General features: G+C 31.9%; 4 protein-coding genes and 1 pseudogene across 7 annotated transcripts in view; 1 reads left to right on the top strand and 4 right to left on the bottom strand.

Moving 5' to 3' along the window:
- Positions 1-22,707, top strand: part of LOC104792615 (vacuolar cation/proton exchanger 1) — a 44,620-nt gene that overhangs the window by 14,529 nt on the left and 7,384 nt on the right. The window lies entirely within an intron of this gene.
- On the bottom strand, positions 676-3,350 carry LOC104792618 (E3 ubiquitin-protein ligase APD4-like). Of its 2 annotated transcripts, none has more exons than XM_010518807.3 (10): positions 2,943-3,350; positions 2,733-2,839; positions 2,508-2,633; positions 2,266-2,359; positions 1,869-1,931; positions 1,706-1,788; positions 1,469-1,621; positions 1,295-1,370; positions 922-1,177; positions 676-822 (listed from the first exon to the last, which is right to left on the bottom strand). In XM_010518807.3, exons 1-10 carry the CDS (start codon positions 3,214-3,216, stop codon positions 747-749), a joined length of 1,308 nt encoding a protein of 435 aa, XP_010517109.2. In that variant the 5' UTR covers positions 3,217-3,350; the 3' UTR covers positions 676-746. The 2 variants fall into 2 exon arrangements, with proteins under 2 accessions (XP_010517109.2, XP_087309891.1); XM_087453765.1 differs by having other exon boundaries at positions 1,869-1,946; positions 2,943-3,335.
- LOC104699295 (protein neprosin-like) lies at positions 7,342-10,320 on the bottom strand (annotated as a pseudogene).
- On the bottom strand, positions 12,345-15,738 carry LOC104792617 (E3 ubiquitin-protein ligase APD1-like). 2 transcript variants are annotated; one of them, XM_019246973.2, is made up of 12 exons: positions 15,596-15,738; positions 15,009-15,109; positions 14,668-14,915; positions 14,462-14,568; positions 14,247-14,372; positions 14,034-14,127; positions 13,638-13,718; positions 13,474-13,559; positions 13,226-13,381; positions 13,059-13,134; positions 12,641-12,947; positions 12,345-12,501 (listed from the first exon to the last, which is right to left on the bottom strand). In XM_019246973.2, the coding sequence occupies exons 3-12, from the start codon at positions 14,903-14,905 to the stop codon at positions 12,426-12,428; spliced, it is 1,347 nt and encodes a 448-aa protein (XP_019102518.1). In that variant the 5' UTR covers positions 14,906-14,915; positions 15,009-15,109; positions 15,596-15,738; the 3' UTR covers positions 12,345-12,425. The 2 variants fall into 2 exon arrangements, with proteins under 2 accessions (XP_019102518.1, XP_019102519.1); XM_019246974.2 differs by lacking the exons at positions 15,009-15,109; positions 15,596-15,738 and having other exon boundaries at positions 14,668-14,995.
- LOC104792616 (GDSL esterase/lipase At2g38180) lies at positions 16,083-17,932 on the bottom strand. Of its 2 annotated transcripts, none has more exons than XM_010518804.3 (6): positions 17,560-17,932; positions 17,211-17,288; positions 16,954-17,094; positions 16,775-16,851; positions 16,551-16,694; positions 16,083-16,463 (listed from the first exon to the last, which is right to left on the bottom strand). In XM_010518804.3, exons 1-6 carry the CDS (start codon positions 17,668-17,670, stop codon positions 16,193-16,195), a joined length of 822 nt encoding a protein of 273 aa, XP_010517106.1. In that variant the 5' UTR covers positions 17,671-17,932; the 3' UTR covers positions 16,083-16,192. The 2 variants fall into 2 exon arrangements, with proteins under 2 accessions (XP_010517106.1, XP_010517107.1); XM_010518805.3 differs by having other exon boundaries at positions 17,565-17,927.

Below are 22,707 nucleotides of genomic sequence, written 5' to 3'. Positions count from 1 at the left end.
AAATAGACTATTGACTCTTTTTTTTTTGGCCTCAAATATACTATTGATTTAACTATTTCCAATAAATTTATTTAATATTGTGTTAGATTTGCTAAATGGCTTGTATTAATAAAAATTAAAAAAAAAACTCTCATTACATGAATATCCTCGTAACTTCATAAACCTTTTATTAGGAACTGCTACTATATTTATGGATATCGACATGTCGTAACAAAATATACTCTCTATTTCAAAATATATGATATTTTGAGTAAAATCATGCATATTAAGAAATAATTACTTTTAAAAAGTTCAACCAATAATAAACAATACTGCATAATATAAAGTATTAAACTAATGAAAAATTGTCTACAAAGTTTGAAAACATCTTATATTATGAAACAAAATAACTTCTCTAAAACATCGTGTATTATGAAAAGGATGAAGTACAATATTAAGTAAAAATGAGTGAGTAACAAATTCATTCATTCATGGTATTTTTGTTTTAATCCAAAGTCTCATAGTTATTGGTGAAGAAGAAGATGATTAAAAAGAATTTTGTGAGTTGGGGAGTACTCTCTGTTAGTCACCAAGATACCATCTTATTGCCTTACCCTATGGACTATGGTGTGATACCACAATGATGGTCAAGAGATGAAACGAATTAATGCAGATAAATAAGTGCTACTTTGTCAATATCAAATGAGAAATTTATTATTATTAATGCTCTATTATAATAGATTCACTTTATCTTTTACTTTGAGATCTTAAGCTTTATGGTTTCGCTTCACTTTCATCATTCTCTTTCTACATATTGGACATCTCCCACCAGCTTTTTTTATCCTGTGCCATTTCACAACGTTTGATATGTTAGATCAGTCCCTAATACGGTAGACACATTAGCATTACAACAACTTGTACATTAGTGGATAAAAAACTTACTTTGTTCCGCACTGAAAACAGGAGACGCAATGGCCGCACGGAAGGAAAAAACAATCTCTTGGAGCATCATAACAAATAATACAGACACATCTACTTTCCTTACCTGCTTCCTCATCATTTCCTTCCAAATTAGTAGACAAAGAACCATCGTCATCTTTGTCTGCAAGCAGAGGTGTTCTTGGTGAATCATAGTCGGTTGGATCTCCCTCTCCACCACAGCACTGTGTAGCTACAAGTATGAAGCAAAACACAAGACCTGTATATGCAATTATCATACTTGTAACTAACTGATCCCAAGTTTGTTTTAATAGAGAAACTAACCAATGCTCAAATCCAGTTATAAATTTGACTTTGAAACGATTTAAATTTTTACCTGTGGCAATTATATATGTAACCCATCTATGTTGATATGAGATGCTGATGTACCATTCATCTTCGATGGATACTCCCTAAGCCCAGACGCATAGGCAGTGAGAGGAACACTCATTCAGCTAAGAGTCATAATAATAATAATAGCAACAGTAACAATTTTGTTAGGAGTACATACCTGACTCAGTCCTGGTGAAGTTACGACTATAGAACTTCCAACAAGGGACATTGCACTAAGTTTGAATATGCACTCGCCATTGCCGAAGGTACAGTTGTAGGATGATTGTTTAGTGTCATACATCACAGCCCTAACATCAATAGTCAGTTCCACCTGAACAAACATCAGGTCATGTCAAACAGTGGGCAAAACAAAACTAAATCCAAAGTCATTACTTGATTAGTCAGTAATTATTACCTCTACGTCCTTCCTCTTCAAGTTAGCCACAGTAATATAATAATCTGAAGACCTACTTATCGCCAATGTAATCATACCACTCCCTGTAAAGGACTTGAATTAACTCACGGTGATCATTGTGACACAATGCATTTTTTTAAGTAGGAACTTCCATTTGACTAACCCTGAATTAGATGCCGTGACGAAGCAGTCTTGTCCAACGACGAATGAGATCTGACTCGCTTTCCTGTGAATTGAGAGCCTTGAGATTATCAGTATATATATATCCCATAAAGGCAACAATTACAAACAGAAAATCTCATGATCACTCACATTAAGACTTCTATATCCTCTTAGTTTATTTAAAAGTTATTTTCCTTTTCTAGTTGGGGTTTTGCCTTTACGTTTTAGTATATACTACCATATACGAATGAAGTTCAGCGGTTAGTGGTTTCCATGAAATTAGGTTTTTCTTTGTGCTCATATTATTTTCGAACTCTATCACAGCCTCAATGACAATAGTATACCAACAGGGCAAGCATAGCAATCAGCATTTGACAAAACTACAATATTTTACTAACCTTCCTCGACCACAAGCTGAACCGCAGAACCTTGTGGCTCAACCTTATAGGTGACATTAAAACGAGTCCCTCTATTTAAAAAGTATCGCCAACTCTGAGACAAGTGAAATCAGTTCAATAAATTGTCAAGAAGAGAAGTCAATGACAATCAAAGATGGAATCAATTCTGAGTAAAAAAGATTGAATCTTTAATATCAAATCTCAATGACAATTTCAAACAATACAGAGAATCTTAAACATGCCTTGTACATATCCTGTGAGAGAGGTAACACTCGGTATTCTGACCAGTTCACCACAGAGCTTAAAGAAGGAGACCCATAGAATCCATAAAGCATAAGCCCTGGTTTAGAGTAATCAAGCTCCTTCACCTAACAAAAAAGTTCAATAAACCATTGATGATAAACAGAACCAAAAGAAGAAGGAGATAAGGGGGGGGGGGGGGGGGGGGGAACCAAACCCAGACGAACCTCAATGCTTTGGACAAATCTGGAACTTGGTCTAATAAGAAGGGACGAATTTGGTCCAAGCCAGACATTTTCTGATCCGCAAATACTCTCCATCAGAAGAACCGGCGCTGTGAGTCATCGAGAAACTAGTCAGATCCAAAAAAAAAAAAAAGACAAAAGCTTTCGAAATCAAAACTGTAAATTGGAATAACAAAAGTTGAAGAGACCAACCGGAGAACCACAATGCAATAGCGAGACCGAAGCAGTAAATCTTAAACTCCCCATACGAGCGGATCTCTTCTTCCAGGTTACGAAATCGAGAACGTGGATGTTGCATTGTCATACGAACTGAATTCATTTCGGTTATTCTTAAGAGAAAGAGATAACCAAAAAAAAAAGAGTTGAGGATTTGGGATTGAAGAAACCCTAGAAGAAATTTATAGGGGGGGGGGGGGGGGGGGTTAAAAAGAACTTGAGAATCTGTGAGGTGAGGAAGTGTATCCATGATATAGATAAAGGATAAGGGCAAGTTTATAAATAATGTAACGCTCAATGGTTTGAACAAATTGGTCCACCGGCGCCGAGTCTACTCTTCGTCTCGTTTTTTTTTTAATTCTCCCTCGACTGAACGGTAACGACGAGGAGAGAGCGATAGAATCTTTTGAAATAGATAACAAATACTGAGGCTATTTATGTAACTTCCTCAAATAAATAAATAAAACAATTAACCGTAGAGTTTATCTTTTGCTTTATTTAATTTTTATCTGTTTTGTAATTTTAATTAAAGTTCCAAATTTATCCTTTGGCCAAAGTTAATTAACTGTGAAGTCTGTTAAACACTTAAACTCAATATATTAGTAAAGTATTTTAAAGTTAATTCTGTTAGTTTAAGTCATTATTAGTATGCTAAAATAAAATATATTGATTTCACTTAAGTCCATCAAATTTTATGCTAAGTGGCTTGTAATCTTTTTTGATAGATTAACAATCGTAATGATACTTAAATCTTACTAGTAGGCAACGTTATAGCAATGTAATAATGGAAACTAAAGGATTGGATTCTACGAACAACATACAGCTTGATTAAGGTAATTTGTGAATTAAAATTTTATTTATACTATGTTAAATATTGATAGTTAATATTAACTTATAATAAAATTTTAAAAGTAATTGAAAATATTCTTTAGTTTTCATTTATAATATAAACATTTTTTAAAAATTTATTTTACTATTCATACAATTTTCAAAACATTTTTTAAAATTTATTTTACTATTCATACAATTTTCAAATAAAGCCTTCAGATTTATTTAACATGAAATTTGTATCAAAAATATTTTTCTCCCAATATACAGTGGAAATATGATTACTATTGTATTATAAGATTGAAATATTATTAATAAACATAATTTTTTATTTATTTTCAAATAAAAAAATGATTTTTAATATTTATTTTTCTTTTTTTTTGTTCCATTTGTTTCTCATCAATTTTGGGGAGGAACATTTTTGTTTTATTGTTCCTCATTTTATGAAAAATGTAGATGAATGATGTGGAAATACTATTACATGTAAATAGTATAAAATTTAAAGAATGAAGAGAAATATCACATTTCTCCTCGTTATTTTCCTAAATCATGGTTACCAATTGTAAATATATCTACCTATCGAACTAAATCTATCTTCTTCTTTTTTGTCATCTGATAGGAACCACCAACAAATAAAAAAGAGTAGCAACAAGGAAAAGATAAACTAGAAGACCAAAGAAACAATTAGTCAACTTGGGTCCGATCCTTACTTGATCATGAAGTCAAGTAGGCTCTCCAAATGCTAAGTGAGACTGGAATCTTCCATCTCGCGTGACATTTTTTGCAATAGTACTAGCCACCTTATTTGCCGAACTCGCAACGTGATGACACTCCCAGCCTGAGAACTTTGATAAAGCTTTATGAATGTCAACCAGGATATAACAATACCTTGGCCAATCATTCGGATGATTTATCGCCTCCATAGCGGCAATATTATCCATGGCTACTTCAATTTTAGTGATGCAACGTAAGGCCCATAAAAAAGTCTCAAGAGCCCATTAGACGCAACGTAAGGCCGCTAAAACCTGGGAGCCTGTAGTCTGCAAAGCATCCCTAGCATGAAATAAAACCTGTCTTTGGTCATCTCGGGCAATCTATGCACCACAAGACAAATATGAGTTGTTGTACCACAAGGATCCAACATTACATTTAACAATACCCTGCAGTGGTTTAGACCATTTTACCTCCATTTTAGAGCTCTTCTTTTGCCAATTGGACTACACAATTGAATTAACATTCTTTACCAAAAAAAAAAACAAATTCTGTACCGCTTACCATTGTGATGAATCCTCGAATGCTTTGATCACCAGTTCTTGTATGTTACCCTGCTTTCCTTGAAAGACCAAGGTATTCCTGTGCTTCCATATTCCCCACATCAACCAAGGAATGGCAACCCTTGTTTCAGTCAGAGTATCATTACTTTGAAGTTTGAAGTAAGAGCAGATGTTCCTAATTTTTCTCCACATGAAAACTAGAAAAACCACCACTTGGAACTGAGACATTGCCCAGAGCAAAGGCCTGTCTAGCCACCGGACACTCAAACACTACATGACATATTGTTCTTTAAAGTGACCACAAATCGAACACCGTAGATCACCAATACAACCTCTTGATGCTAAGCACTCCGACACAGCCAAAGCACCATACAACATTCTCTGTATTAGGAGTGAAATAGTTGAGCCGGTTTTTGTTATTTAATTGTAATTAGATATCGGTTTAGGTTAGTCCGCTTGACTGTAATTAGATGTATATAACACATCTTGTAAAGTTTGTTATGATCAATAAGAGAAGTAAAGTATTCGACAAATCTCTTTGCTCTCAAACTCTATTACTCCGTAAGAAAAAAAATCTAATTTAGTAACGCAAATATATGATAACAAATATATATATAGGGATATTTGTCCCAGCATCTAAGAAATTCGATTTGAACATCATCTTTGATGGTCACCTTCTCCTTTTACAAGAAGAATAAAAATACACTAGGTAATAACTCACACTATATGCGGGATAAATCGACTCAAATAAAATTATTACAAGTAAAATTATTATTTGGAATTTAAGGTGTCATAATAATAATTTTACACATAATTTTTTTTTAATTCAAATTTACATTTAATTATTTTGTGTAAAAATATATTTCACCCGTGAAATGTGGAATATAATGTTAATTATTGTGATAATTATAATAATGTTATTTATTTTTAAGATTATTGTAATAATTAATTTTTAATATAGACTCCTTTTGTTTCATAAAGAGTGTCATTTTACATTTTCAATGCACTATTTTATATTTTCAATGCATCTTTTTCATTAGATTGTCTAGTTTTACCCTTAATCTATGACTAAATTAACCTATTAAACATTTATTAAATAAATGCATATATGTATATATTAATATTTTCTTAATTTGTGTGAAATGTGTCAAAATGACACTTATTGTGAAACAGAAGGAGTACTTGAATAGTCATCAAATGTTTTAAAATTGGATAATAAGTTTTGTATTTCAAAAAATTAAATAGATGAATAAGTTTTTAATAGTTTATGAAATGTAATTTACTTTAAATCATTAAATATGTTATGAAAATGATAATTAAATTATTAACCATATATATATATATATATTTTTTTAATAGTTGATGAAGTCTTTCATTTTAAAAAACTAATAGAAAGAAACATTACCTTATATATTCTAATGACATTTATGTAAATAATAATGATATAAAGATTTCTTTATATATTTTAATGGTACATTTAATAAATCAAAGACTTATTTTTGTAAATATGTTTATCTTGAGATGCTTAATTGTAATTAAATCTCCAAATCGCTCTGGCGACGACACATCAACATTTTCAACAAAATGCTTCTCTATTAATATATAGGGGATAACGGCTAACCGTTTGGTCTATTCTAAGCAAAACGAACCGATAACCAGTTTCATATATAAATGTTGCCTATCAGTTTTGTTTTTTGTAACCGAATAAAAAACTAAAACTGAAAAGTTTGGTTCACATCGGTCTGACTATTTTGGTTCAGTTAAGTCTAAATGGTATTACAAAGAACTTTAGTTAAAGCTGACGTCCATACCGCAGAAGCTAAACAGATATGTTTGTAGTTATGGTCCAATGACGGTTTTTGGAAAAATAAATCAAGTTGTTTCTTGTCCTAATTGTTTGCAATGACTTTGTTGTAAATATTTGAAGCAAATAACAGATCTTCTGTGCAATCAAAAATGTTCATAAGAAAATGACGTAAACGAATTCTCCAACTTATATTTTTGGCCAAATAAAATTCTTAAAACTCCAAATGAGAAGGCTACTACTGATTGATTTTTTGATAGGTCACAACAATGTATAATGTAAAGTTGTTGTCTTCTTTTGTGTTTTAAAATAAAAACTTAAAATTTTGTTACGTTTGTCCATAATTTTTGTTTTCTTGAATACCTTAAATACTTTTCGTACATAGTAATATGGATATAATTTGGTCAACTTTATTTCTCCTGCAAATTGATATAGTTTTGGTCGATACATATACATGAATCATTAATCATCAAGTACCACAATTTCCACCTGGTCCTCCTAAGGAGAAGGTTACTCTACTAAAATTAAGATATCCCCAATACGTTAGTCTATAACACTCGTAAGCGCAGTGCCGGCCCAACCAATTTTGCTGCCTAAAGCAAAAAAAAATTTTTTTTGCCCATTAACAAACATTAGAAAAAAAAAGTTACAAAAACTGCTACACAAAAGTTCGAACTCTTAACACTGAAAAAAAATAAAGGCATATCCAAACACTGTACCACCGCAAGTTTTTGAAAATTGATGCCCCTTAAATCACTAATATAATCTGGCGCCTAAAGCTCTTGTTTTACGGGCTTTAGGTCAGAGCCGGCACTACTCGTAAGAATCTGCGTAGCGTCTTGTTTTCTTAGCTTCCAAATCAATGGTTTGGTAGTTCAAATTCTTCACTTTAATAAACGAAAAATGTGAACTTTTCTGGAAGTTTGCAACTGGAAAATGACCCTTTCCCATTGGAGGACTCACTCCATCAGGAGAGGTAAACGTCTTTCCTCCAAAGCGTATCAAAGAAGCTCCTTTGTTTTTTTTTTTTTTTTGTCAAACAGAAGCTCCTTTGTTTAAATGTGTAAATAATTCTTTGGGCCAGTATCCCACTAATTTATCGACTCTTTTTAGTACCCAGTTCCCAGTGAAGCCATCCTAATAAATATTAAAACATTAGAAAAACTATTAAATTAAATCTCTAGAATTTATAATTATATATGTGATTTGAATAAGAAACATGAAAAAGAACTATATTAAAAAAGCCTGCAAGAAATTCTAAAGAAGATGGATTCAAGTATTTTGAAGCATAATTCAAATAGTTGAAATTAATATAACTATCATACAAAAAAAATAAAAAAATTCCAACATTCTTGTCAAATAGATGATTTATCATACATAGAGTTAGAATTTTTTACGTGAAAAATTCGCGGTTGAATAAGTGCGCTTACTTTACCACCATAAATAGAGGTATTACCATACGCTTCTCCGATCACAGGATTTCCAGTAACAAGAACAAAGTCAGGACATTGTGTATTATAACATCCAGTTTTTTTGTAGCCATCTGTCTAATAAATAAAAATATAACATTGAATGTAAACAATTATGTAAGAGTATCTCTCATGTATAAAGAACATAGTTATGCTGTAAAAAACGTAGATAAGAAAATAATTAATTTACTCACGGTCCAATATATTGTAAATCGTGTTGAACTGTCACCATATAATCTTGGATGCACCTGTATAAAATTCAAATTTTATGAAAAGATTTGTTACAAAAAGTGTATACTAAAACTCTTTTCTCCAATATTTCATGATGAATTTACAAACATTAAATCATCATAAATTAGTTATTTTCTTGTTTTTGTGGGTAATTATTCCACATATTTTAGGGATCTCTTAGTTAATCTATGCTCATATATTTTTATATATATTGTTGGGTACAAACCAACGTCCCACATCGGAAGATTAGAAAAGAAGTTTAGAATATATAAGTCAAGTCCAAACCTACTTAGTATGAGGCTTTTTGGGAAGGATCCCAATAACAAATCTGTGCGGACTTTGCCATCTCGGCCCAAAGCGGACAATATCATACTAATGGGGACTTGACTTAGGTTTAGAAAACTCAACAATTGGTATCAGAGCCTAGGTTGAAATAAATGGACCTAAGAAATGGGTATTGGCTTAATGATTAGTGTGGAGAAGCTCCTAAATGTGACACAATAAGAAGGGTACCTTGCGAATAAGGAAGCACCGAGTTAATGGTGACAAGATTTCACTGAAGGGGAGACCTAAGGTTCGTGGTCCTTGGTTTGAGGGGGAGTATTGTTGGGTACAAACCAATGTTCCACATCGGAAGATTAAAAAAAAAGTTTCTAATATACAAGTCAAGTCCAAACCTAGTTAGTATGATGCCTTTTGGGAATGAGCCCAATAACAAATTCGTGCGGGCTTTGCCATTTCGGCCCAAAGCGGACAATATCATACTAATGGGGACTTGACTTGCGCTTAGAAAACCCAACAATATATACTTTCATTACATAGATCGTATTTGTAAGTTTTAGTTCCTTGTGTAAAATCGCATGACGTTGTTATAAAGTACACATTTTGGTTTATACGTTAAATAAAAACTTACAGCCCAACCAACTTGTATGCTATTAAGTTGATTGTGAGGTCCATTCTCTAACCAAATTTGATTTTTACTGTATTGATTCCTTTGTACAGTCAAATTATGAACACTTATATAAGCCTCTGCTCCTCGATAGATGGTTCCATCTAAAATGGTCTCAATTGTTGCAAACTGTATAAATCATAAAAGTTGCCACTTTTAATATATAAAGTTTGCATGTATTATTATAATCACAACACTAGAAAGAAGATAAAATAATGTGATTGCGTATAATCAATTATTGTGCTATAAATAAGATACAGGATGGTATATATGAATATTTCAATAAAAAGATGATAAAAGAAGAAGATTTACATGTTGGCCAGGATACTCGGAATGAACGCTTTCCATTTATTTGCCTTGAAATCGGTACCATTGCATTGGGACAACGTTGATCATCTATTTTATATTTATCGTTGCTAGTATGGATTTCATTTGAAATGAATTTTTCCTATAACATAACACAAAATAACAAGATTAAGTTTAAAAAAAAAAAGAATTACAACATTATTCTCTATTAATTAGAGAAAATGTTGGCCACATTTATTCATGTATGATTGAAAAAATTTAACCACCAAACCGGAATCTTGTGATACTTCAACATTGGATGTTGGAAAGCCGGTTGTTTGTATATATCCACACAATCGAAATCCTGAAAGATCAATTAATTTTGTTTTTTCATATCAAATTTAAAGAATTGACAAACAAAGTAGAAGTTATAGAATCTCACAAGCATAACTCCGTTGGCCCCTAACGTTAATAGCAGATAAGACGTAAAAACGAGCGGTAGATGTAAACCCATTTTTAAGTTTTACTTGTGTTTCTCATTGATAAATTTTAGTTATATATACATATATACGAATATGAGTCAACTATTAATAAATTTATTGCTAGTCATATCAACTACCTCTTATTAACTTACCAAAAATAAATAAATACAAAAAAGAATAATTATTAAAAGAATCATTTTGGTCAACAATACAAAGTTATTGGTATGGAGTTTTTAATAAGTGTATTAAATATAATATTTTAAATAGTTTGAGATGAAGACTACAAAGTACAAACTATATGTTTGTAGGAATAAGTAAATATTTAGGAGAGTGACTGAGTGAGAGTGTATTCGATTATTTTAAATGATTTGAGTTTTATTGAGTTTTTATATGTTATTGATGATTTTAGAGATAAAATAGACAGTTATTGTTATAAAACATAAGGCAAATATATAATAATATTATATTATATATGTATATGTGTATATATGTATGTATAATATATAGTATGTATGGTAAATAAATGGAGAGAGAGATCGAGAGTAGAGGGAAGAGAGTTAAACAATGATGCTCTTCTTATTATTATTCCTCTTCTCGTCTTGTGTTATTACATCGAAGCAAATGAACTTATATATAGGGAAGTTAAGGATAAGAAGATAAGAGTAAATACTACTGTACTTGTAGCCCTAGCTACTTAGAGGGGAAGTATGTGATGGATAATCACAAATTATCCATTTTATAACAGTTATGAGTTTTGGTTTGATTTACTGTTTTAGGCCTTTATTTTGTTTTTCTATATCCTCTTAAGTTTATTCATCAAAAGTCATTTTCCTTTTCTAGTTGGGGTTTCAATTAACTGCTACTATATACGAATGAATTCTCTCGGTTGTAAGAAAACAACGCGGGAAATGGGATTAGGTATATTTTTGCGGTTTTGCTGCGGATTTAGCGGTTACGTGTTTCCATCAATAAAGAACTCATAGGTATTTCTTTGTGTTCATGTTTTTTGAAACTCTATCACAGCCTCACTGACAATACTAAACCAACATGCAAACATAGCAATCAGCATTTGACAAAACTACAATATTTACTATTATTACTAACCTTAATGCTCGACCAGAAGCTGAACCGCAGAACCTTGGGGCTTAACCTTATAGGTGATCTTAAAAAGAGTCCCTCTATTGATATAGTATTGCCAACCGTGAGACAAATGAAATCAGTTCAATAAATTGTCAAAAAGAGAATTCAAATGACAACCAAAGCTATAATCAATTCTGACTAAAAAATAGGTAAATATTGAATCTTTGATTTCAGTTTTTCAATGACAATTTCAAACCGAATCTTAAACCTGCCTTGTAAGTATCCTGTGAGACGGGTAACAGTCGGGATTATGACCAATCACATCACAATTCAAAGAAGGAGACTCATAGAGAATCCATATATAGCTGACGCCCTGGTTTAGAGTAAATTGAAACAAAAAAAAAGTTGAGAAACCAACCGAGGAACCACATACCCATAACGAGGACGAAGCAGTACATACACGAGGGAATTTGTTCTTCCACGGACCACGTTACGAGATCGATACACGAGATGTGGATGCATACGAACTGGATCCATTTAGGTGATTCTTAGAGGAAAAGAGAAACCTTATTACTAATATGGGGATATAACAATTAAAAATAAACCAAATACTAGCTGATTAAAGCAACATACAGCTTGATTAAAGTAATTTATTATTAACATACAGCTTGAATTATTTTTTCCACACCTACAGCTTGATTAATGTCAGAAATTTGTGCATTGTAGAGGGTTGTGTGTTGGAGGGGTGATAGATTTGTACGGTTCAATCCCACTGTAACGCATATTCCCAAGTCACCAAGAGATACTCGACTTACCATTTCAGGGCGTCGACCCATTCCGGAATGTTATAGTCAACAAACAATGATTTACTATACTTTCTTAAACCTATGGTGGTTTTAAGTTTTAACAAAATGGTGTAATTTAAAAGATGGTCAAGCGACGAAATGAAATAATCATGCCAAGAAAGAAATGAGCATTGTCAAGATCAAATGATAATTTATTATTAATGGTTATATGGATTCAACATCATGTTAAAGAGATTTATATATTGATTATCTTACACTGTATAAATTCGCTTTACTTTCTTCATATTCCTTTGACATATTGGACAACTCACACCAGCTTCTGCCATCCTACACATTCATAAGGTTTAATATTTCAGATCAATCCCAATACAGTAAACACATTAAGCAAACATCATTGTGCGTAGTGCAATCAAATAGTTTTAGTATGTTTAATTGTATATTATCTTATTCCTGTACAAAAACTTACTTTGTTCCGCATTCATAACAGGAGACGCAGTGGCCACATGGGAGGAAAAAGCAATCTCTTGGAGCATCCAAACAAATGGCACAGAGACGTCTAGTTTGGTTACTTGCTTCACCCACATGTCTCATATTATCTTCTAAATCAGCATCATCATTTGCAAAAGGCTCATTACATGAACCTATGCTTGAAACATCGTCATCTTTGTTTCCAATTAGATATGCTCTAGCTAAATCATTATATCCCTCTTCACAAAAGCACTGTAACTTGTTGCAGAATAGTAACGCTACAACCATGAAGCAAGTCACCACACCTACATTTGCAATAATACTACATGTCACTGCTTCAAATTCTTGTCAAAGAGAAACTGACCAATGCTCAAATCCAATTATCAACTTGACTTTGATAAGATTGAAATGTTTACCAATGAAAATTACATATCCAATCCCTCTAGGTTGATATGTGAACTTTATGTACCATTTATCTTCGATGGATACTCCCTAAGCTCAAAGTCAAGGATAGAGACGAACATTCATTCAGCTAAGATTCATAATAATAACTTTGTTGGTGTTTTGTCTTACAAATACATACCTCATGACTCGGTGCTGGTGAAGTTACGACAAAAGAATTTCCAACAAGGGACATTGCATTGAGCTTGAATGTGCACTCGCCATTGCTGAAGGTACAGTTGTAGAATGATTGTTTAGTATCATACAACACAGCCCTCACATCAATAGTCAGTTCCACCTGAACAAACATCAGGTCAAGTAAAGCAATGAACGGTGCAGAAACCATAAACATAATCCAAAGTCATTACTTAATAAGTCAGTAATTATTACCTCGACGTCCTTCCTCTTCTTCAAGTTAGCCACAGCAAGATAATAACTTGAAGACTTAATCATCTTCAATTCAATCATACCACTCCCTGCAAAGAACTTTTATCAACCAATGGTAATCATTATAAAACGATGCATTTTCAGTTGGGAACTTTCATTAGACTAACCCTCAATTAGATTCCACGACAATGCATTAATGTAATGAAATGCAGGTTCTTCCCAAAACGTCCGAGAGATGCCTTGACTTCCTATGAATTAAGAGCTCCGAAATAATCAGTTTTCCCTAAAAGGAAACACTTTCAAAAAAAAAAAAAACAAACTCACTCACACTTCTATATCCTCTTAGTTTATTCAAAGCTATTTTCCTTTTCTAGTTGTGGTTTTGCTTTACGTTAGAGTAGATACGAATGAAGTCTCGGGTTTAGTCAAGTTATTTGTTTTGTGTCAAGCTTTTAGGTTTATCTTTGTGTTGTTACATGATTTTAAACAGCCTCACTAACAATATCAAACCAACAAGCAGAAGCAGGCATAGAAAAATGAAAAAACTACAAATATATACTAACCTTCATTGACCACAAGCTGAACCGCAGAACCTTCTGGTTTAACCCTATACGATATGTTCATTGAAGATCCTTCATTAAAGTAGTAAGGCCAACCCTGAGGAAAATGAAATCAGTTCAATAAATTGTCTACAAGAGTATTCAATGAAAATCAAAACTATAATAGATTCTGACTTCAAACATATTGTAGTACAGAGAAATCTTAAACCTAGCTACCTTGTAAGTATCATGTGAGAGAGGAAACACTCGGGATTCTGACCAGTTCACCAAACGATCCAAGGGAGGAGACCCATAGAATCCATAGAGCTGAAGGCCTGACTTGGAATAATCAAGCTCCTTCACCTAACAAAAAAAATTCAATAAATTAACACAGCCCTTGATCAACAGAAGAGTGAGTAATTAAAGAAAAGAAGAAGCAGAAAAAGACAAACCATAATGCTTTTGACAAAAAAAGAGCTAGGGTCAACAATAATGGACGAAGAAGGTCCAAGCCAAACATTCTTTGGTCCAAAAAGATTCTTAACCAGAATAAACGACGCTGTGGAAGTCATCATCATCAATCGAGAATTAGTCAAAAATTCAAAAGCAAAAGACGAAAATCCAAAAAAAAAAAAAAAAAACAAGTTGAGAGACAAACCAAAGATCCAGACAAGAAGAGCCAAAGTGGCCCAGCAGATGTTCGGCTCTGAAAGGTTTCGGAACGAGCAAAACTCACCCCAATTGAAAACCCCATGACTTCTACTACTACGAGCACCATCATCATCATCTCCTTCGACGACGTTATCGGAAGAAGATGAAGCTGACAACCTTGAGACAAACACAGGAGAATATGGTACATTAAGGTCCGGCGTTGATGGATGAAGAGGTGAATCCATCTCGGCAGTTCTAGAGAGACAAAAAAAAAACAAGCTGAAGGAAAGGTGGAGAATTGATAAAAAAAAAGATTGGAGAAATTTATAAGGATAAAAAACAAAGAACCTGTGAGAATCTGTGGCAAAGCTTATCAATAATGTAACGGTTACACTTTTATGATTGGTTTACCGGTGAATCTTCCCTCTTTTGGTCACCGGGGTTGAACGCTAGATGGAAAGATATCACTATATTACCTTATAATGTTTTTGACTTTTGAGGACTTTTTTAATTAATTTAATACAAAAACAAAAGTTGAGGGTGTTTTCGTAAACTTATGTTAAAACAGACATATATTCTTCGTGTGATTTGTCGTTTTTGGACTATGTTTTTAGAAGTTTCTGTTAGACACATAATACTTATTTTATTCTTTCTTAATAGGTTAAGTTTACCCATGACAATTTAATTTAATTAGTCTCTTACCAAAAAAAACATAGAATTTAATTAGTAGTGTTATTGAATAAAGATATTGATACACAATTTTAAGTAGTCTCTTACCAAAAAACATATAATTTAATTAGTAGTGTTATTGAATAAAGATATTGATACACAATTTTAAGTTATTAACACTTCTCTATGGTAAATTAATCTAACAATGATTATACAATCATACAGTATTATGTAACATGAACTGATTCAGAAAACATTTTACGTACCTTTTCTCTATCATCAATCATCATAATTTACGACTTTACTTGTTTCCATGAGAACGAACAATCTCACCTAACTTGTTTTCATTTGTTATGATATATGTGAATGGGGACACCTTAGTAAACACACACATTTGTGCATTTCCATAATCGTCTTAAAGAACCTGCAAAGTAGAGCGAGGAACAAATGAACTCGTTTGTGAAATAACTTGTCGAATCGAACTACACTATTGTCTACCCTTAGCTTACAAATTTTTATCATATTTTTGTGATCTGTGAAATTCGATAACTAAAGTACCATACGGTCCATAACACCCACATTTGTATGATTTTAAAAAAAATTGGCTGAGTAGTGACCACCACTAGTGTTCACCAAACGAAAACAGAGTTTGTAGATTTGAATGAGTTTTGTTTTGTATTTCGGAAGCATACTAGTGAGAATTGATTGATTGTTGTTATCCAACGACCCAATGAACCTAATGATACATAACAAAGCGTCTAACCAAATGTTAAATTAGCAAGATGAATATCCAGATGCAAATAAAGAGTGAAACTGGTAAAACCATGTCAATATAGTAGCATAATCTCTAAATAAGTGTTGTTTTACAACCGGGCAGTAGGTGGTGGTGACTCCAACTGCTCGTTTCTGGTTAACTCTTGGTCACAAAGGCTCACGGTGTCTGGCTCATACCGCATGTTTCTGTTTAATTCCAAATCACAAAGGGTTATGGAGTTTGGAACACCAAAATCAAATGGAAACTCAATCGGTAATGACTTCCAGTAAAGGCTCGGTTTCCAATCCGCTTCTCTCACTGCCTTCAGTATCTCCTTCAAGACAATCTCGCTTGCCTTGGCTGTGAAATGGATCCCATCTCTAGGAAGTAAAAACAAAATCCAAGGAGTAAGTTTAACCGAGAATCATTTCAGAGTTAAATGAATCATGAAGGTTATAGTAGCTCACGTGAAGCAGCTGTTCAACCAATCATCTTGCTGCTGTATTGCCGTCCAAATATCAACACCTTTCACATTGATCTCTCTGCATAGATTTAACAACGCTTCTGCATATGGACGACACAGCTCGTTACTCCGGCCTTTTATCACATCCCTGAGACATGATTTATATAAAGCTAATGATCAAACATCCAAAAGATAATAGTAAGAGACCAAGTTCAGCAAGGCATGTACCCAAAAACTAGCTGGATCTGTTTCTCATTCATTGGCGGAGGAGTAAGGAAAATGACGCGGGTCTTATCCGAGAGTCCCTGGTAACAAGAGGAATAAGAAGATACCAAGAGTTAGCAAGTAAAGTAATGAAACATGTCACTAACATCAAAAAAAGATTGAAACTTTAAAAAGGGCATTACCAAAAGATGCTCTCCAATTTTTCTCATGTTATCAATGAATTCAGATAAAGGAACATGAGGACCAAAGCCTGATGGATGAGGATCCATTGAATCATTCCCACCGAAATAGACTATCACCAATGAAGGTTGTATCACAGCATCCTAACAGTACAACGAAAAAACAAAAACAGAGGTCAAGAAAAGACAAATCTTTCACTATGGGAGATCATCTCAACGAGGAATCATACATAAGATTGACTACAAGAACAAGAGTGTACCTTTGGGAAGACTTGGTCTAAGACCTTCAAGGCAAACCTAGAATTCCAACCAGCATAACCACGAACGATGATGTCAGCCTGTGGATATGAAATCAAAACACACACACACATAAAGGTACGAACTTTATCTTCAATCATTAGCTTTACTAACACTGAAACAGTTTCTCCACTTGGGAATAGTAAAGGGTCATCAGCATTAAACAAATTAGGTGGGTTCATTGTTACATTATTCACTACACAATCAAAGTCCTGACGGCAAATTCCAGAACTAAGAGTCGAGATTACAAGGAATTGGGAAGAACAAAAATTGGGAATTGGAAGGGAGAAGAAGAGGAGAGAAATTACAAACCGTACGAGAGTAGATGTCAGCGAGTGTGGCACCCCAACCACCATCGGTGAAGCTGTATTGAACAATTGAAGAACCGAAGAGGACGATTTGAGGTCTTTGTGGTCCAACCATGGCTGGTTCTTCTTCTCGCCAGGAGAATTTTGCTTCGTCTCACTCCGATTAATGAAAAAAAAAAAAGAGAGAGAGAGACTGATTAATAATAAATTGATTAGGCCATGCAAATAAGGGTTTATGCGTTTTGTGATAATGTCAGATCGCACTACTGATAAAAAAAGGTACCAAACACATCAGACCCAATAACAATTCCTTAAGTATATTATTCTTAAAATAATCAAAGAATCAATTCCTATGTGTGGTCTCGCCAAGTCAACGTATTATTTTCTCCGTCTCACAAATATATTGTTGATGTTTTAATACTTTCACACATATTAAAAAAAAAATTAGTTTTTATTTATAAATTAATTTATAATTACTTTTTAGTAGAGAGAGAAAATATAAATCAATAACAATTCAAAAAATTTAAATATTTTCAATGATTACTTCTTGAAGTTTATAAAACATCAATTTTTATGGAACAAAAAAATATCTCAAAACATTAATCTTTGTGAAACAGAAGGAGTATATCATTAGTATAGTTACTGAAGTAACACAATAATTTTATGTGAATTAGAGACAGCAGTACTGGTTCACAAGTCAAAATTAGGTTTTACTAATTTTTGAAACATTAGAAATCGCTCTAAAGTAAACATTAGACAGTACTGGTACCTTTATTTTACTACCGCTAATGTGCTTCCGTTTTTTAAAACGCTTTTGATACCACTTACGTGAATCAGGCTTTTTAACAAAGTTGTCATGTTTATTCGGTTGGGGTAGTTCCTCATCATATTGGAGTGGTTCAAGTCAACCGCTCCATTAGGTTTGATAGTATCATATAATTATATAAACTGTTTCGTTCATATATATATATATATATATATATATGAGAATTACTAATTTTCAAGCTTAAGAATCTTTTTCTTTTGCGGAAGTTTATACCAAGTCTTTTTTGCCAAGGGACCAAAGTCTATGGTAATCAGAATGTAAATCCAAATTTTCATGATATATTATATTTACTTGCTTAGCAAAAAAAAAAGTTTATACAATCGGGTCAGCTTGATTTTTTTTTTTTCACTTTAACCATACGTTTCATATTTTGTGAAGTCCGAAAACATAATAATCGCTTTTCTACAAGACTGAATTGCTTCACTACTGCAGGCTATCAAACTTCCAAGAAGAAAAGATTGTAGTTTATGTGATAATGTAAAATTCTCATATATATTATATCGTTTGTGTTTTTGCTGTGTGTTGTGCTACCTTTACCAATTTATCCTTGGAACACTAATTTGTACTGGTCGTATGCGAATAGAATTTATGATAGACAACAATAATTGCGAAGCCGTTATTTATATTCGTACTCATTTTTGCTTAGGATTCTTTGCAAAAATATGGTTATTTATACTGTTGAGAGAATGTATGATTATGATTCTTTCTAAGAAGAGATTAGGTAAATGATAACATTAGTCTCTTACTCCGTACACACTAAAGGCCCCACCCGCTCTCCTCAAATGGTTTCTGACCACGCTAGGCAAGATGCCCTAACAAGTAAACAGTAAGGAAACAAATGTAGGCGATTGGATTAGTTTTGATATCTTTAAGTAACAAAGACAAAAAATCGTTATAGTTGTTTTATCCAAGAAGTGTCGATAACAACATCTTCCACATGCAAATGAGAAGTACATAGACGCAATATCAAGAAGGCAGCTTCCGGGAAGTTTCCTCTAAGGTTTCTACGTTAAATACAATTTTGGTTTTATTCTCTTGGCCTTTACATTATTGTGTACCCAACGCCTTTCATCCATTGTCGCCCATACGTATATAAGATTGAACCAAAACAAGAAGCTAGTGTAACTTCCAAAATCTCTAAAGATTTGTGGGGCTTTTCCAGAAATATCAATGTTGTTCTGTATTGGGACACCACATATGAGTTGATCAGCTGTGTTTGCGTCTTTATCTACCCACTTGGGTTCCCTACTCCTCGGCCACATCCGCTTGAGTACTTACGTTATGGTTTAGAGACCATAATTGCAATAAATACATCGTTATCGAGCGCTTATGATATTTAGTTTTATAGTTCTCCGGGACTAGTGGCGCTATATAACTGAACAAATTGATGGGTATAATTACGAAATCATCTTGGAATATTTGCATTATGCGTACAATTACGAAATCATCTTAGAATGTTTTACTTATATACTAGTTTAACTTTATCACACATCTCGCTTTCTTGATGAGATCTTTTCAAAATCTTCAAATTCACATATTTATGGGTACGGATTGGATGGTGGGTGTTGAAGCAAAAGGTCATCAAAATGTGTTGGAGCTTGGACTGTTAAATCAACCCTATCGCTAGATCTAAGGTTCTATTAAATATTATACTCCTACAAAATATAGAAATGTATTAAGAAGTGGTCCCTTCAGAACATCCTGATAATTTGGAACGATCGATAAAGAAAAATATTATACAAACTACAATTTCATAGCTTTGCTAATAATTGAGAATTCAAAATAAAAATTCTTTGGCAATCTAAATATGGATATATACGTCATTGTGTTTTTTATTTTATTTTAATTATTTTATTTAATACCTCCCTCCAAAAGAGACATACTTGGAACATCACATATTTTTTTAAAAGAATGAATCTCGTTTTTATGTCTTTCTTATTCTCGTTAGATTCTTTCTTTATCTCGATTAATTTGTCGACCTCCTTTTTTTTTTATCTTTTTCTTTTGATCAATGTCGACCTCTTTTCTATGGTCTAATTTTAATCACCATTTTTTAGATGAATATGAAATAAATATCAGCTAGAAGTTAATAACATCATAAATAGTAATACTAGCGAACAAGAGCCAGCAGCCGCTTCCTGCCTTTTATGAAGCTATTATTACCTCCTCGTTAAGCCAAAAAGCCACATGGCTAAACCATCAACTTCGTATCCGTACTAACTACACAAGTTTAGGAGTGTATGATTGAAAAAAAAATGAAATATTGGAGAATACATGATCATATATACCAAATATATTATTGTATACTTAATTATACAAAGTATATATATTACATAACTACATGCATGAATTATATGATGTTATGTGGTCAACATCATAAATATATAATTTAGTACACTGGTCAACTAACTCCAGCGAACACCGAAGTTGACCAACACTTAAAAAAAATACTCGAAATAATAATAAAAAATTATTACAGTAAATAGTTAAATTAATTTTTATTTTTCAAGCTAAAGTAAATAGTTAAATGAAAATCATTTATAATTATTTCAAGATAAAAAATTCATTTATAATTATCTTCAAGATATAAAATCATTTATGATTATTTTCAAGATATAAAAATAACTTATAATTATTTTCAATATATATATATATATATATAAATCTCTCATAATCAGATTATTTAAATACTACAAAAAAATATATACTACAAAATCAATAAAATCAAATTCAACTACTTTCATTAGAAAATAATTTACATACTCAAAATAACATATAAACAACAACAACAAAATTCACAATATTTACTTTTAACATATGAACATTTTCATTTTTACCATCTTTTACACAATTACAATATGTCAAATTAATTTTTAAAAACTTTTTTTTAAGGTTTGGGTTCTCTATTTTACATTTAGGATATATTTAGGAAATATATAAAAAATATTTAGATATTGAATTAACATATAAACAACAACAACAAAAATTCACAATATTTACTTTTACCATATGAACATTTTCATTTTTACCCTCTTTTACACAATTACAATATGTTAAATTAACTTTTAGAATTTTTTTTTAAGGTTTGGGTTCTCTATTTTACATTTAGGATATATTTAGGAAATATATAAAACAATATTTAGATATTGAATTAACATATAAACAACAATAAAAAATTCACAAAATTTACTTTTAACATATGAACATTTTCATTTTTACCCTCTTTTACACAATTACAATATGTTAAATTAACTTTTAGATTTTTTTTTTAAGTTTTGGGTTCTCTATTTTACATTAAAAAAATATTTAGATATTGGATAGAATATTTTTAATTAATAAAAAACCATAAATGATTTCATATAATAATTATATTAAAAAATTGGATATTCAATAGAATATGTCTTTTAATCATAAAAACCCATAAATGATTTACTGTAATATTTTTTTATTATTATTTAGAATACTTTTTTTTATTAAGTGTTGGTCAACGCCGGAGTCAACATCGGTCTTCGCCGGAGTTAGTTGACCGGTGATATGCTCAAATTAAACCCTAGAGCTACTCTCTCAAACAAGAGATCAATGTAGTACTTAGGGGTCGAATCCACAGGGACTCAGGATCAAACACAATAAATTATAAAGTTTTTGATATTACGCTAAACATATTAAATTATATTAAAAACAAAAGAAGACAATACAAAATATTAAATCAAAGTGTTGTGAAATCAGAAAATCAAAAGGTTAAGCCTAGAGAATTTCTCAGATAATTATGAAATATTAAATCAATAACTTAATTAGGGTTCATGCAATAAAAATCAGATCTAGAACTCTAAACAGTTTTGGTAAAATAATTCAGTTCTCATTGCAATTATTATATAAATTTGAAACCAGAAATCCAAATCTCTTTGTAAAATTCTAGGTTAAAAATCAGCTTTAAAAACAGGTTTAAATAAGTTCACAAAATCACTAATTCAAATCTCTTTGTAAAAAGTAATTTTGTTCATCAATGGTTTTAATCACGGAAACAATTATATTCTCATATCAATTAATTTCCCTAAGATAATAATTCTAGGTGATCAATCAAGAACTATTGTGAAAAACAACCAAGGATGAAGATCATAAAAGATTAAGAACCCTAAAAATCACAGATCTAATAAATCATAAAAACTCTGTGAAAAACCCTAAACCTAACAAGCAAACTACTCAGACATGTTTAGGGGCTGTTATTGGAAATGTGATTTCTAAATCCATATAAAATTACAAATAATGGAAATCAAAACATATGGACTTTGAAATAACATGTTTTATCCTTAGATTTGAATCCTTCTA

Source organism: Camelina sativa, chromosome 6 (genome assembly GCF_030686135.1).
Source record: "Camelina sativa cultivar CO46 ecotype springtype chromosome 6, ASM3068613v1".
NCBI classification, from domain to species: domain Eukaryota; kingdom Viridiplantae; phylum Streptophyta; class Magnoliopsida; order Brassicales; family Brassicaceae; genus Camelina; species Camelina sativa.
Note: the sequence above shows the minus strand (reverse complement) of the source record. Positions and strands in the feature narration are given on the sequence as shown.

Bases quoted from the DNA above. Each gene is read 5' to 3' on its own strand.
- LOC104792618 (XM_087453765.1), bottom strand. From the start codon at position 3,216: ATGGATACACTTCCTCACCTCACAGATTCTCAAGTTCTTTTTAACCCC. The intron at 2,634-2,732 runs GTTCGTCTGGGT...CTTTTTTGTTAG, and splicing joins GATTTGTCCAAAGCATTGAG to GTGAAGGAGCTTGATTACTC. The intron at 823-921 runs GTAAGTTTTTTA...GAAATGGCACAG, and splicing joins TGTTTTCAGTGCGGAACAAA to GATAAAAAAAGCTGGTGGGA.
- LOC104792617 (XM_019246973.2), bottom strand. From the start codon at position 14,905: ATGGATTCACCTCTTCATCCATCAACGCCGGACCTTAATGTACCATAT. The intron at 13,719-14,033 runs GTTAGTATATAT...CTTAATTCATAG, and splicing joins TCAGCTTGTGGTCAATGAAG to GAAGTCAAGGCATCTCTCGG. The intron at 12,948-13,058 runs GTAAACATTTCA...TTGCAAATGTAG, and splicing joins TGGATATGTAATTTTCATTG to GTGTGGTGACTTGCTTCATG.
- LOC104792616 (XM_010518804.3), bottom strand. From the start codon at position 17,670: ATGGTTGGACCACAAAGACCTCAAATCGTCCTCTTCGGTTCTTCAATT. The intron at 17,289-17,559 runs GTTTGTAATTTC...TCATATCCACAG, and splicing joins CTGACATCTACTCTCGTACG to GCTGACATCATCGTTCGTGG. The intron at 16,695-16,774 runs GTACATGCCTTG...ATCATGTCTCAG, and splicing joins CAGATCCAGCTAGTTTTTGG to GGATGTGATAAAAGGCCGGA.